The following is a 15,786-nucleotide window of genomic DNA, read 5'->3' as shown; positions in this document are numbered from 1 at the left end:
TTCCCTTTGATATATTGTAACTATGTGAAGGAGGGACTGTTCTCACATTTCTGTTTCAGGGAAAATACCAAGCTGTTTGATTTTCAAAGATAAAGGATTAAGTTGGGGGGAAAAACACTTCTAAATGCAAACAGAACTCTACTAAGTTAAATATAGTCTCAGTCTGATATGAAACACTGACTTTAAAATTAGCTACTCCTTTCCAAATATGCCATATATTCTCCTCCATCTACCCAGTGACAATAAATACCTTGTGGGCATTAAAAGATGGGTGTGTCAAGAATAAGAACAAGTAGTCTATTTAAAGTAGTTCAGCATACAAAAGTACTGTACGAAAGCAAAGAAACAAACACAAATATGTATTAATACCAACAGATAGTAGGAAGGAAGTTCTGAAAATCCATGGGGATTCTTCCAGCATAACAAGCACCTGTACAGTTTTATGAGCATTTTCCTTTTGTCTTTTATTTTTCTTGGTTCCAGTCTTATAGTTCAACTCCAGGGCAAAGCACCATACAACAAGAAATTACATTCAAAACTATTAGCTCATCAAAATTGCCTTTACTGTTTAAAAACAAAACACATACACAAAATATTGCAACAGCTTCTGGAATCCCACTCAGAAAACCCAATATTTTTAGATCCCTTCTCATGTTCTCATCACCACAATTTTTGCCAAACAGCGAGAGGCGACCCAGGACATTTTAGGAATGACTCTTTCATCACTGCAATCCCTCAATTACAGTTTGACCGCAAGAAGAAATGAATGGAGTAGTACTGTAGAGACAGTACTGGTGTATTTTCCAGTTTGCCCTCTGATATGCTCTGACTCCTGTTGAACAGTGATATAGTGATTTCTTACACTGTCTCCATTATTGCTCCCAAAATAATTCAGAGGTATGTAAGGCTTTAAGTAACAGCAGTTTAAACACCAATTTTTCACTAGATTCAATGGCTTCAGTGACCTTTTCATCAAAACTGAGCTTAGAACTCCATCTCCTTACAGCCTGAACAGACTTGCCCCCTTGGAGATGTGCTGAAATGGTCACTTACCATGCCTGCCCTGTAGCAGGGGTCACAGAATGCACTATTCCTGCACTTCAGGCTGCCACAGCTTTGCACCCTGGTAAGGTAACTGTTACTGGCTCCTGACTGTAAGGTTAAGGTGCTGCATGCAATTCCTCTAGTACAGTAAATGTGGTAACACAAGTGAAAAAACCTCATTACCTGTACCAGAGACTTACAAGTGAAGGAGGAACAATTTCCCTTTAAAGCCACAGACTGGGTCAACTGCAGAGGTACAAAAACTATATACCAAGAGTGTTAAAGGCAGAGTGCTAACAGTGTTGGCAGCAGTAGTGCTGCTGTCACAGGAGCCGCAAGGAACATGCTAAAAGTTCACTGTGAAACATGCAGTCTATTGCAGAATGTTAAACTTCCAAGGAGTAACAGATTCAGGTTACTATTTTTAAAACAAACTTGTTTTTTTTCATAAAGAGTCAAGCTTTGAGAGTTCCATGGTCATGGGTGGCAACTCACTCATCTTCAAACCAAAGAGCTACAAGCAAAAGAATACATGTAGATTTTTCACTTAAAAAATGCAAAGATCCTTGCTGTTACCAGGACAGAATATAACACATAAAAGACTGCCAATAACAAACCTGCAAGCAGTGAACATGGCTGAAGATATTGAAATCAAGAAAACAAGTATTAAAAGCTCTTAAACTACAGATTATAAAGCTCCTGAATGCTGGCTGCATGTATGCACATTCAAATGATCCAGAGAACTGCACAAAAATATATATTTCCCATAAAATCTGGAAACACAGTTGGGACTGAAATTACACTTCCATTCTGGTTTGTCATTTCATTCAAGACTGAGATTACTTCATACAAACCGATTTACTTCTGTGTGTATAGTATAATTTAGCTTGAAAATCTTTTTTCCTTGCTGTTAACCATTAGTATTGAGTATTTGCTGCTGCTAAGTCCCTTAAGCGTGAATTTTAAGTCCAGTGTTTCATAATCAGCTTGCATGTAGCCATCCGGAATGATACTGGATAAATACATTTTCTATTAAACAAAATAAATGTTAGCGTAACTTAAACCCCCCCCAACAAACCCAAACAAAGTGATACAGCTCTTGAGATAGTTTAGCAACACAGAAGGAAAACATAAACAATTTGGTAAGGTAGTTGATGTTTTTCATAGTATTGTAGAATTGAGTTTCAATATTCACCATTATTAGAAAGTTCAATAATCCCTTGTTTTGATAACAAACTAAAAATTGTCCATAAAGTGGAAGGGTCTTCACAGTTATGATGACCCTGCCAATGATTACAAAGGTCCTCTTTTCTTCCAAATAACTGTTTGCATAAAATGCAATTATATCCCACTTTAGGCCAAATTTCTATTTTTTTGCTTGGTGTACCAAACCCTACATTTTGCATCTCCTTGTCTGCTTCACTGCTTCCTGACTGAGCCAGTTCACTTTTAGATAACATATCAACATTATTTTGATGGTGAAAGTATATCTGTCTTTTCAGTTTTGGAAAAGTATAAAACTCCTCCTCATGGGCACTGCATTTTGCTAAATGTCTTCTCTCATTGCGCTGTTTCCAGAAGTGGGTTGCATGTTTGACCAGTTCCCCTTTAGCTCCTCTATTTCCCTGCAAAACCCCTTCCTTTACTCTTCCCTGGATCTCTTCTCCATGAGAGCACAGTAAGTGAAATTTCATTTCACCAAAAGACTGTGCAATAAACTGGCATCGACCACATCTGATCTGTAATTTCACTTCTCCTGGGTTATGGAATAGGTCCTCAAAATTGCATTTATTTCTCCTGTTAAAAAAAGGAAATACAAACTGTTTCAGTATTAGCCACGCATAGAATAGGGAAGGCAATTTCTGTCCTTATAAGTTCCAAGAAGAGATGACATTCATGAAACATTCTTTTAATTAAAAACAGGCACTGTTGATACAGTATCTAATTTATTTGGAACGTTAAAAAAAGAAAAATAAAATAATAGTAAGGCTGATTAGGAAACAACTGAAACCAAATGTTATTCAACACTGCTGAGTTTAAGAATTGCCTCCAAAACTACTCTTGGTAGAAATAATCGTTTAACAACACTAACCTTTTAATAAAAGGTTAATAATGGGTTTTTAAGTTCCTGATTCAGTGAGGTCAATCCAAATACTTCTAGCTCTGTGCTAGAAAAGTGAAAATGAGTATTACTTGTATCATGCTCCTAAGAGAAACTAACTTGTTTACACTGAATGATCTAAGGTCAGTTTAAGGCAAAACCACATGTTCCACGTCCTACTCCAAGATGGAAACAATGAAACTTCAAAGTTTCTTTTCTTTCCCTAAAAGTCTGTAACACAGTTTTGGAATTTAAATGCCTAATTTACATTCAGACAGCCCCTCTCACTGATTTAGGACAGCTCTGCACTATAAAGGAAACAGGTACACACAGAGCTAGCAAGTACCTTGTTTAAGCCAATCAAAAGAAGATCTCCACAGAAGCCTTCTCACAACATCTACAAAAAGGACCACATAATACTGTGTATTTATACACATTAGACAGATTACCCAAAAAATTAGATAAACTGGATGATTCATTGCATGACAGCTAGTAAGCCTGGAAGAAAAGCACTGCTGTTTCTTAGGTTCAGTACCTTAAAACTCTCTAACTGATGCCCCAGAGAGTGGAGATATGAAAAGCAAAATGTGCAAAGTTTAACTGTAGTGTCATAGTGAGGCGTCATGTTAAAGCCCTGAGCTTAATAAAGTGTACTTTAATGCAAGTAAGTGCACAGTGGAACAAACAAAAAAGCCAACATTTATACCGTGTCAGGAAATTTCACCTCAAAATCATAATGCAAAGGTAAAAAAATGTTCTATCCACCTTAATATGGTAAATGTTAACATTTCTACTTGGCTAAGTGATTGCAAAAGCAGCAGTAATCAACACACAAGATGGATTAACTCACAGCACTCCAGAGAAGGAAACAGGATAATGATATGTAATAGAGTAAACAAACTACAAGCTAATACTGAAATACGAATTGCTTTTCACTTATTGCAGTTGGTTCACTTACCTTCTGGGGAAAACCCCAAAATGAGCATGAGAAATCAAGTAACCAAAACAGCTCCACTAGCAGTATATTGGGCATTACTAGAACTTATGCAAAATTACTCTGGATATTCAAGTGTCAGTAATAATTTATATTCAATAAATCAGCTAAAATATCAGATGGTCTAATGGATTTATTGGATTCCTTGACAAAATATTTAAACCATTAAGAATTTTACTTAGGGGGGAAAAAAGCAATAATTTAATAAAGGTGCTATTTATGAATTTTCACTGACGACCTGAAATCCTCTTTTCATTAGTATTTAATTAATGAAAACACTCACCTCTCTGTTGCTTCTTTGGCCTCTTTTATATTCGTATCTCTTTTCTTTAAAGCATCCTGCAGCTGTTGCTCACTACTAGAGGGCTCTGTGCTGATAACAACCCTGTGCACTTCTCTGAGGTGGCCAAAATACACCTTTGCATGGCCAAAAACTTTAGCACAGAATTCACAGCACACAAGCTTTTTGGGTTTGCCTTCATTGTGATGAAGTTTCATATGCGTGCTCAGGCTTCCAGAATGAATATATGCTTTCCGGCAAATTCGACAACTGTAAGGCCGTTTGTTTGTATGTGTGTTCATATGGTCCTGAAGATGGTGTTTAAATTGGAAGATATGGTTACAAACATGACATTTATGCAATGGCTTAGGTACCACTGAACATGCATTTCTACTTAAATCGCTTGATTCCACTGATGTAGCATCACTATGCTTGTAACTTAAATATTTATTGGGAAGTGAACTATTTAAAAAAATATCTTGGTCTAAATGGTCAGGAGACGGTGTCTCTACTATTGCTGCAGAAGTCAGTGGTGCAAAATTCTGCACAACTACCACTGGTTTTGGTCTGATACTACGGTATTTTTTCACTGCCTCTGCTTTTTTGTCTTCAGGTGGCTGAAGATCAACTTTTGCCCTTTCTCTCCCTTCTCTGAATTTATTAATGATACATTTCCTCCGCTTGGTCTGAAAAGCCAATAAATCATCTGGGGCTCTTCTTTTCCTGCCTCTTCTTTTAGAGGCTGCACTGTTCAATTTTTTAAGACTGTCGACATCCACTTTATTGGATGGAGAGAAGGTGTTTTCTCGAATGCTTTGTTTGGGGATTTGTGTAAATGATACAGCTAATCGCTTATCATATGCTTTAGTAGGAACATGACAGGTTTTCGCCAAAGCTGGTATCTTTTCACATTCAGATCTTAGTGAAGGACCAGATACATCTGTAACATTAGTATTCTGCTTAGATTTACACAACACTGAATTTTTAATCCTTGAGTAAGGCAAAATAGGAAGTTTTCCTTTTGGTGTTGATGGAGTCATCTGTACTGTACTGCCAAAAACTGCTGGTGACAAGACAGCAACAGAATTTGCAGAATTTGTGGATTTTTCCTTTAGTTTCTCAGACGTTATGAATGACTCTCTTGTGGTTTCAGATGATGTCTTCACAGAGCGTAGACTCAGTTTCATGGGATTAATTGTACTTGCCGGCTTGGATAAAGAGTCTTTAACTACAGATCGTCCAGAAACATTACCATTAGCAATTTTGGTTTTGTTCACTAAAGGAGATCCAGTTTCCACACAATTGCTTTTATTTACTAATGTGGCAACCGTAATTTCAGCTGAGTCACGGTCTGTTAGCATCGCTTGTTCAGTTGAATCTGAACTAGAATGAGTTTCAGGACAGTCTTCAGTTAAAGCAGTCACGGGGCAAGTCTGTGATGAGATGGATGCTTTGGTAGGAATCTTGCTATGTGCACCCAAAATAGAGATTTGTGCCGGTTTTTTGTCACTTAGTTTTTTTCTTACAGATTGGTACCTAGGAATAGGCAGCTTTAGGTTTTCAGAAGGGGCCACATTTGACTGCTGGACTTGCTGCATTAGGGCAGGGGCAACATATGGCAAGGCCAACAGAGAAAAAGTCCCCTCATGACCAGCCACTTGCATGACAGCGAAGTTTTGAGTTGGTACCACCAGAGGTTTAGAAACTGAAGCTGAAATCGGTGTATTTTGCTCAGGCAAAGATGACTGAAGACAAGAAACCACTCCAGATGTTAAAATTTTTGGTACCATTTTTGGAGCAATGGTCCTAAACTGACTTTTCTTCTGAAAACTTCGTATTATATCCGAAGGGGATTTGTGTTTATCTGTAATAATAACATAACAAAGATGTAATATAATATATATTTCTTTAAAAAAAATACTGTATCAACTATAAAACTGCTTACAAAGGATACTGTTACACACAAACTCATCAAAAGTATTTACGTATTTAAATGACCACTAACTTAAGTTTAGAATTGCAGGAGTTTCATGGACAAAACAAAAATACTCCCTGAAGCAACGTGCTTGAATATAGAGATGTAGACGAACCCCTCTTAATCTAATCTTAAATGGATGTTGCATTCTCGTTAGAAACTACATGACATTTCAGAACAAATAGACTCACAAGTCTCTTTTGCCCTGGAAAAGCTGCACTAGCAAGCTGGTAATATTCACCTGGAAGAACTAAGAGGGACAAGATTTAAACTCCATGATGCAGAACTTTTCTGAGCACCTGCTCTAATCATCTCTCTCAACCAGAGTCATGGCATCTTTCAGAGTTTCTGTAACATTAAGAATTTGTGAGGTTTATCAAATACAGACCAAGGCTTACCTGATGAAGTCTTTAAAAAATTACCGTTACATAACATGCAAATAATGTGCAATAAAATGAAAGAGGACTTGAGAGAATATGTATCATTCTTAAATACCCAATCACATACATTGCTTATGTGCCTTTAATGTGCAGTAGAACTACTGTAGTAATTCAAATATTTTCTTGAAAGATGCGATTTATCAAGGTTATATCACAGTTTCTTCCTGTTTCTACTTGTGTTGGTAAATGACATAAATATTTTTAGCAAAAAAGAATATGAGGATAATTAAGTAAAACAAGTTAAAGTAAAAAGGTAAAATGTAAAATATAATCTGCATTGAGCAGCAGAGATATATGCTGACCTTTCAGACACTCCATATAAAAGGATTTGATATATAATTAATTGTACCACTACCATTTCATGTAACAGCCTCATTACCCACTCCCAAATTCAAAAACTGCAATAGGTTTCCTGAAAAAAAGAAAAAAAAATCCCCACAATCTCAACCACTGAAAATTCAACTCCAAAGATCCCAAGCAGAAAGGCAATTTGGGAAGGCAACAATGGAAGAAAAACTAATTTCAAGAGAGGAATCACATTTGAATAGACTATGTAAAAGTAAATTCTGGCACCCTGAAATACTACAGTAAAGTAATTCCACAGGGAAGTTTTCGTTCTTTACCATTTTAAAGCCTTGTACTATAAATGCATTTATATATGGTTATGGACTTAAAGAGATAACTGAATTACTAGACACTAGAAACTCCAGTAAGTTTATCTTAATGCTGGATGTTCTTCTCAGACGTCACACACTTTGCAACATGCACTGCAAGTTACAGAGCTATCACATTTCATGACCAGAATTCCTGGACAGATATACGTGCATACTCGTGGTATGCACATGTGTAGTAAATCCACTGCCTTCAGGACATTCTGGATTCACTGAGCAATCACATATAAACTGTACAGTTCATACACAGTAGGTCTGATGCTTCTCAAAACTCTTTGACCTACAGCAGGTTCATAGAGTAATAACTATGCAGGGTATAAACCTTTGATCCTTTTATTGCCATTTACAGCATCAAACTTCGTCTATTATGCACCTTCTTGATCCTCCAATTAAGTGAAAATACTATGCACCACCCTAACTTTCTTTCTGCTCAATGTCTGTACAGATGTTCAGAATTTCTAGATATTCTGTGCAGACTGGACTACTGTACATGTGGAAATCCTACACAAAATAAGGAAAGTTTCCTATACACAGGAATAAGTCCAGACCTACTGAGTTTGTGCAACCTGGAAAAAACAGAAACTTGGTAAGTTTAAAATTCTGTTTCCCTACAGAATGGACCTTTTTATTCTCCAAAGGCTAGAAGCATGTACTATCTCAATCTACACCTTTGTCTTTTCAGCTGCTAAATTTGCTAATAATACTCAGGTTATTTTTTGTTTCCTGCAGGGTATCTTGTTGCTGCTTTTGAGGAAACACTGTTAAGAGCCTCTGAGAAGAACAATAAAATGATGAAAAGTCCTGTAATCATTAACCAAACTAGCCCTGAACTTCAATGCCAGATAACAGGTCAAACTGTACAGTTTAAATACAGTAGAGGACAGAACAAGTGTACTTTTCTTTTAGGGGACAGTGTCTGCTCTTGTTTTTCCAGATTATGCTTGCCATATACTGACATTAAAGACTTTTTCCAAATCAGCAATTACTCAGCTTGCCACAATTTTCAACACAAAGCAGTTTCCATTCTCTCTCACCTTTGGCTTTTTATTTCAAAATCTCATTCACTGATTGGCATAAACTTTTTAGGAAAGCCCACACTTCAGTGGACTGCTCCCTGTGCTACTTTACACTCCAAGTTATAAGGCACCTGCTCGCCCACCAACAGTAGCAAATGATGTGAGTTCAGGAAAAGAAGGAAGTTTTGCTGTTGATGTGCCACCTCTACAAAAGTGCAGAAATGGCAGACAAAGCACCAGAAAAGAAAGGTTAATTTGAGATTAGGAGAAAATCTTTGTAGAAATAATGCATAACACTAGCTTTAAAAATAAGTACATGCTTCTCAAATGCATTGACTTGCCTACTGCAAAATTAGGCAGTAAAATCACTTTTCTTTGAAGGTCTCTCCACATATTTCTCAGCATTCCACAAGAAAGTACCATTCTAGAAGGCAAGACCTTCATGAATATCAACCTCAAAATGCTATTTGAAACAAGGTCCATTTAGATTAATGTTCTTAAGCGGTTAACACAATACTAAGCATTGATATAACTGCTTGAGAAGGAACTTTTATACAAACATTCTTTTCCCAACTAGTGTAATTTTATCATAAATACATCTTCCAGTCAAGCTATGTTTGGTACCAGCTTTCAGCACAACTTTTTTATTTATTTATTTATTTATTTCCCCAAGCTTACATTAGACAGTTTAGTGCAGAAACATCCACTGCAGTGTATTTGGTAAGCAAACGATACTCAGCTCCGTATTTCCCTCTCATCCAACACAGCTGCTATAGTTAAGCAGCTTAGCCAGTGTCTAAATATAGAGATAGGCTAGATGCAGACTAGCTGTCTGATGATCCTTCAGAATCAGTTAAGATTTTGCTTGTGGACTGGGAAAGCTAATTGGAAGAGCTCGTGAACGACTATTTAGCATCTTGGATCAGGGAAAAGCCACCAGTCAATTCACAGACTAGAGGTCCTCCTGACTGTATCCAGAGTGTGCAAGTATCATCAGTGGCCAAAACTATTTTTTCCATTTATACGTGGTGAAAAGTTTCATCAATTTCCTCTGCACATAGAGATCACTACAGTAATTCATGTCTTTGCCACCCTGACCCTGAAGAACTTGGAATATGCTCTGGCTGTCTGGCTACCAGAACACCACCTGGAAACTTAATACGCATCTTTCAGCGACATTCCACTTCTATTCCACATCTTCTTCCAAATTATTTCTGTCTCTGATTCAAAGGACTCATTTTGACTTGTCAGTTGTGATCTGAAGAAAAGCCTTCACGACTATGCAAACTCATGAAGTCTTGCATCTAAGAAGGGGAATTTTCAGTTAAGGGAGGCTATGCAACGGCATTTTTGAGGATGGCCCTTGGTTTTAGACAACATTCTTTTTACAAGCCAGTCTACAGGTCCTTCACTGGAAGGCAACAATTTTTATGCTTTCTCTAAAATTTTCATTAAGAATAAAGGAAATTAATAAAACCATCAGATTTAATATCTGAATAATGTGAAGCTCATTTTTAACTACTGTGTTCTCAGTCTTTCAAATAGGCATGGAGTTGGGGCAACATAGACACTTTTAAATAATTAAGCACAAGGTTAAATCAAATGCAATTCAATCAATTTACTTTAAAAGTCTCTGTTAAAAGACTATTACCATGCTAGTACCTGCAAGTATCAAATCACTCCAAAACTTGCAGGATGTCATAAGCTTTCACCCTTTCTAAAAAACAAAATTGTATAGGACTGGACAGTGATACACCAATAAAAAAATCAATGATGCATTAAAGTCTCAAATATAGTCATGCTGGGAAGAGTCTTCTGGAGGAAGTAAAGTCTTCCACAGGGCTGCTTTCCTAACTCATTCAAGTCTGGTCTCTACTCCAGTCCGTTCTGCCTTCTTGTTGTACTTCTTTCAGTTTGTTCTCTACGTAAAGCACATAACATTTTTGAACTCAGACACTGTAGAAAGGATCAGAAGAAATTTCATTTTCCCCACTAATGTGGTCTACTTTGAACATTAACATAAACCACCAAAATGCCATAAATCACTGTGCAATAGTGTTAATTTTTAAAATAATCCTTGTAGGACCATTTCACTTGTGTAGGTATGTATTTAATTTGTGTATGACTGGACAAGTGACAGAAAATAACACAAAAAAAGGATCACCTGGCTTGAAGGGAAAAGCAGAATACAGATAAAAAAATTTATTAAATATTTTATCAAGTGCATGTTTATGTTGCTGAGTCTTTTGCTCACTTTGAAAGGAAGAATATCTATGCGAAAGAAAAAAATGCACAACTTTCTAACAGACAATACCAGACTTACTTCTGTCAATGATAGTTAATCATTCATTTTGCCAAATCTCCATACACACTAAATACCTGTGAATACTGTCTTTCCAGCACAAGTTTCTTGGTTTTGCTGACCCAGCATACTTTGTTGGACACAATGTTTCTCTGCAGGATTAGCATGCAAAAAAACACCACCTGCAAAAGTGCTTCAGTCAGTTATAAATAGATCCCAGGACAAAAAAACCCCAAACAATCCTCCAAACCAACAAAAGCCAGAAAAAGACAATATAAAACTTTAACTTCCAGTTAATGCATTAAGAAAACTACTGCTTCTTGCTCTTTGCCATTTTTCTCTCCTCAAAAAATGCTTTTAAAATCTAATATATTACACACCAAATGCAAGGTGATAGCTTAATAATTGAGTAAAGCTGGTTAATGTTGTAAACAGATGGGATGCTTTAGCTTCAGTGTCATGGCAGACATTCAACAGCACCAAAACAAAAAGCTCAGAAAAAAGAGGTTCGATAGCTTTAGTGAGACTTTTAAATATGGGGACTAAATTCTACGCTGATTTACACTTTCTGTAATCCCATGTAAATCAGTGGAATTGCAGATATTCTTGGCTTTCTACATTAAAAACTATTTTTGCCACATACCTATACAAGCTAAGGTTGGTAATAAAGCCTACAAATCAGGAGTGCCCAACCCTATGCATTATAACAATTAATTTGCAGTTGTTTCTATCTTTGCCTTATAATAACTACTTGGGTGGAATGTTCTGTTCTGAGTATTTGCCTCAGATAATTTTCTAAAGTTAATTTCAACAGAAAATGCCCAGGTATGTCTGCATTAAAAATAAAAAAATAAAAAAATCTCATAACACATCTGTGCATTAGACAAAGACCTTGATATTTGACACAGCAATGTCCATTTTGTCTGTGAAAACCTGCCCAAATACGGCAAAGTTGTAAACTCTCAGCAGGTGTTCAAAAGACACTTTAAGCAGCTAATTTTTCCAATGATTACATTCTATTGAACATGCTCCCCCTTCACGCTGGGCTAGATTTTTTTGTAAAACTATAGCTTTAGGTCCAAACACCCAAGTAAGAACAAAGAAATGTCCTCTCCTTATTTCTTAACTGCTGAGCTGACAGTGTGGAAGAGAAACTAGGATATATACAGGACAAGCAGGAAAAGGACAAGAGAACAAGAAACGAGACTTGGGAAGTGTCTAGGCCAAAGAGTCAGGATGCGATATGGGAATCAAACACAGACTTAGGATGGGTAACGAACATTACTACTATATGTGATTTGAAAAGGAGAAGCATTTAAGCCACAGGGATGGCATATCTTGCATTTCTTACCTTTTCAGTACTTGGGTTTTTAAGAGAGTAACAAAATAATGTCTATATAGGAGTCCTTTTGTGCAATTTAAAATAGATTAGAAAATTAATCAATATAAGGAAGTATTCTAATGCAAGATTAGAAAATCACAGCACATCATTCACCCAAACACTAAAACACAGAATGTACAAATATGCTTAGAAAATGTGTTCTGGTATACCACAGAAGGAACAAGATCAAAATAGTTTGTTAAAACTCTAAAAGGGAATATTAGATGTCTTTAAAGCAACATATAATTAATTCTGATTTAAGCATCAATGTGATTTTCTAGCTGTGCACTAAGCATTTTATCATTTGGAAAGGTCGTCTTTGCTTTCAAGTCTGTGCAAGTTTATTATCTTAAGGGATTAGGATTATAGTGCATTTCAAGAAATTCTGTGAGCAGTGGGACACTTCCTGAATTCCTTAAATAGTCTCCAAAAGACTCTTCTTAGCAGAAGAGAGCATTACAACAACAAAGTTACACAATAAAAATGTTTTTTTGATATTATCTGGCCTCCATTAAAGCAGATATTCAACCTCGAAATTTCTAGTGACATTTTTCAGTGTGGGAATAAGCTAAAACTATTTTTGGCATAACCAGTCATTTTGGAGAGATAACTCACACAGTAATCCAAGATCATGTGTACATAGTTCATATTTAGGGAAGTTTTTCAGTTTCCTGTCTAATTCAGTCTTTTTTTTTTCCTGAAACATCCTTACTGCACTGTCAACCATATATTAATATATGTCGAAGTTTATACCGATCTACTTTTCAGAAAAGTACGAATATTAGTTCTACTAGAAAATTATGAAAAAAAAAAAAAAAAAAAAGAGAAAAAAAAATCTCTATGGTTAGGTAACTCCACTTTCTCAATTTCCAAATCTGCTTTCCTCTGTTGTTTGAAAGCATCCATAGGAGTTGTTTCATTGTCATCTATCTGGACTTCTGTAAGGCCCTTGACACAGTCCCCCACCACATTCTTCTAAATTGGACAGGTTTGATCGAGGGTCTATTCAGTGAATAAGGAATTGGCTGGATGGTTGCATCCAGATTATGGCTCAATGTCCAGATGGAGGTTATTGACAAGTGGTGTCCGTCAGGGTTCCATATTGGGACCAGTACTGTTTAGTATCTTCATCAATGACATAGCCAGTGGGATCAGGTGCACCCTCAGCAAATTTGCAGATGACACCCAGCTGAGAAGTGTGGCTGACACACCTGAAGGATGGGACACCGTTCAGAGGGATCTGGATGAACTCAAGAAGTGGGCCCATGTGAACCTCATGAGGTTCAATAAGACCAAGTGCAAGGTCCTGCACATGGGCTGGGGAAAACCCCAGTACCTATACAGGCTGGGGGGATGAAGGGACTGAGAGCAGCCCTGCCGAAAAGGAGCTGGGGCTACTGGTGGATGACAAGTAGACATGACCCGGCAATGTGCGTCAGCAGCCCAGAAAGTCAACGCTATCTGCATGAAAAGAAGTGTGGCCAGCAGGTTGAGGGAGGTGATTTTCCCCCTCTACTCTGCTCTGGTGAAAACTCTCCTGGAGTTCCCTGCCCAGCACTGGAGTCGTCAGCACAGGAAAAACATTGACCTGCTAGAGCGAGTCCAGAGGAGGGCCATAAAAACGATCAGAGGGCTGGAACACCTCTCCTATGAGGAGAGGCTGAGAGAGTTGGAGTTGTTCAGCCTGGAGAAGAGATGGCTCCGGGGAGACCTTATTGCAGCCTTCCAGTACTTTAAGGGGGTCTACAGGAAAGATGGGGACAGACAGCAGCGATAGGACAAGGCATAGTGTTTTTAAACTAGAAGAGATTGATTCAGACTAGATATAAAGAAGAAATTTTTTATGATGAGGGTGGTGAAACACTATAACAAGTTGCCCAGAGAGACTGTAGATGTCCCTTCCCTGGAAACATTCAAGGCCAGGTTGGACAGGCTTCTGAGCAACTTGATCTAGCTGAAGATGTGCCTGCTCACTGCAAGAGCGTTGGACTAGATGACCTTTAAAGGTCCCTTCCAACCCAAACCATTCTATGATTATATTTAAGGTTTCTTTCTACAATTAAGGCTTCTTTCTGCCAATACAATCTTGCTAGCATCTTGGCTCCAGTATGTCTGTCCTCAGAGAAAAGTGTAACATAAAACAATACCCATGCAAAAGCAGACCTGCTAAACAAAAGTTAACAAATCAAGAAATAAATCCATCTAGATACTATATTATCAGCATTAGCAACAGTAATAATCTAAGACATCATTTTGGGTTTCTCATAGATTTAGATTTCACATAAATCCGTACTGTCCCAACACAAACAACTTTTAAAATATGTATGAGATTCTATTTCTACAGGCAATAATGAGTGGCCAACAGCTTTGAGGCAAGCTTTTTGAGTTGTAATATCAAATGTATTAGCCACATGTGGGTAAATCAATATTCAAAAGCAACCTCTTACATAAAATGTGGGCAATGCAAGGCTTAAGACAAGCTTCTATTAAAAAAGCCATTTCTGTGCTACTGTATAAAGGAATGAAGTCTTGGAAGTATTTCCCTAAAAGTCAGAACATATACACACAAGAGATTTTGAAACACTTTTTTGCAGTGAATTTAAAATGCATTTATTAGCAGATCCACATGTTCTCTTAACACCTCTCACACAGTGTTTGTGAACTTTAAAGGCTTTCCATTTTTTTGAAGGCACAGTCTTTCAAGTTACAAGCTACTCATTTCATATTAAGGTTAACATAAATAATAGGTTTTAAGCAGATCAAAATATTTTCATATCAAGAAATTAAAACTGACATAAAGAGAGCTAGACATAAAGCATCTGTAATTATTAATACCTTTTTCCATCTTTACAGCTGAAGAAATCACACACATTTTTCTTAGTATGGCAGTAAGAGAACTTAGGAGTAAGGTTTATGCAGACAGATCTATGGGCTCAAGATGGTGCCTGGCTTCTGCAACCACACAAATCACCTTAAAGATGAAAAGACTGGTTCTTTTCTCTTGAAGCATGGAATGTCTGTCTGAGAGAGACTGCTAGATACATCAAAGACTGTGTTTCCACTTCTATGCGCCTCTACTAGTTTCAGCAACCAACCATGTCAAACTCCAAGTGGGCCTTATGTAGAAACCATGCTGCTTCAACAGGACCAGGTGAGTAGAACAGAAATTATTTTGGTGTCACTGCAAATCCAGTGATTTATCTTTCCCGGTTTTGCCCAGTCATTCTGTTCCATAGAGGATATCATCCCTGGAGATTTGCGAAGCAAAGCTTCAGTGACGCAGCCACTTGGGGGAACTAATTGTTCAGAAAATAGCTGAAGGGAGGTGATGAAAGCACTGGTCATAAACTCATAATTCATAAGCCTTCAGTGGCATTTCAAATATAAATTAGGTACTTTAGAAGGTGGGGATAAACAGAAGATTCAAAAGTTGTAATTGGATTTTTAAAAATTATTTTCTGGGAGAACTGCCAGTTGAAATTTCTTTTAGCAGGCTTCAAGAAAGATATGGACCAGTAATTCATTACACTAATACACAGTAATACAGATATACAGTAATTCATTCGCTGTAAAGTCAATGTA

The 15,786-nt window shown here is 37.1% G+C and overlaps 1 protein-coding gene across 4 annotated transcripts in view; it reads right to left on the bottom strand.

Moving 5' to 3' along the window:
* Nucleotides 1-343: 343 nt before the first annotated feature.
* ZNF438 (zinc finger protein 438) overlaps nt 344-15,786 on the bottom strand; it is a 58,395-nt gene continuing 42,952 nt past the window's right edge. For 2 of the 4 annotated variants that reach the window (XM_074900036.1, XM_074900037.1), the window contains 2 exons: nt 4,423-6,283; nt 344-2,841 (listed from right to left, as the gene is read on the bottom strand). In XM_074900036.1, coding sequence (XP_074756137.1) covers nt 2,229-2,841; nt 4,423-6,283 — 2,474 coding nt within the window. In that variant the 3' untranslated portion in view covers nt 344-2,228. Of the gene's footprint in view, nt 2,842-4,422; nt 6,284-10,900; nt 11,006-12,174; nt 12,230-15,786 lie in introns of all 4 variants that reach the window. The other 2 variants (XM_074900035.1, XM_074900034.1) reach the window with 2 other exon arrangements.

This window comes from Athene noctua, chromosome 2 (assembly GCF_965140245.1).
Source record: "Athene noctua chromosome 2, bAthNoc1.hap1.1, whole genome shotgun sequence".
Classification (NCBI taxonomy): domain Eukaryota; kingdom Metazoa; phylum Chordata; class Aves; order Strigiformes; family Strigidae; genus Athene; species Athene noctua.
The sequence above is the reverse complement of the archived record's forward strand: the minus strand, read 5'-3'. Positions and strand labels throughout refer to the sequence as shown.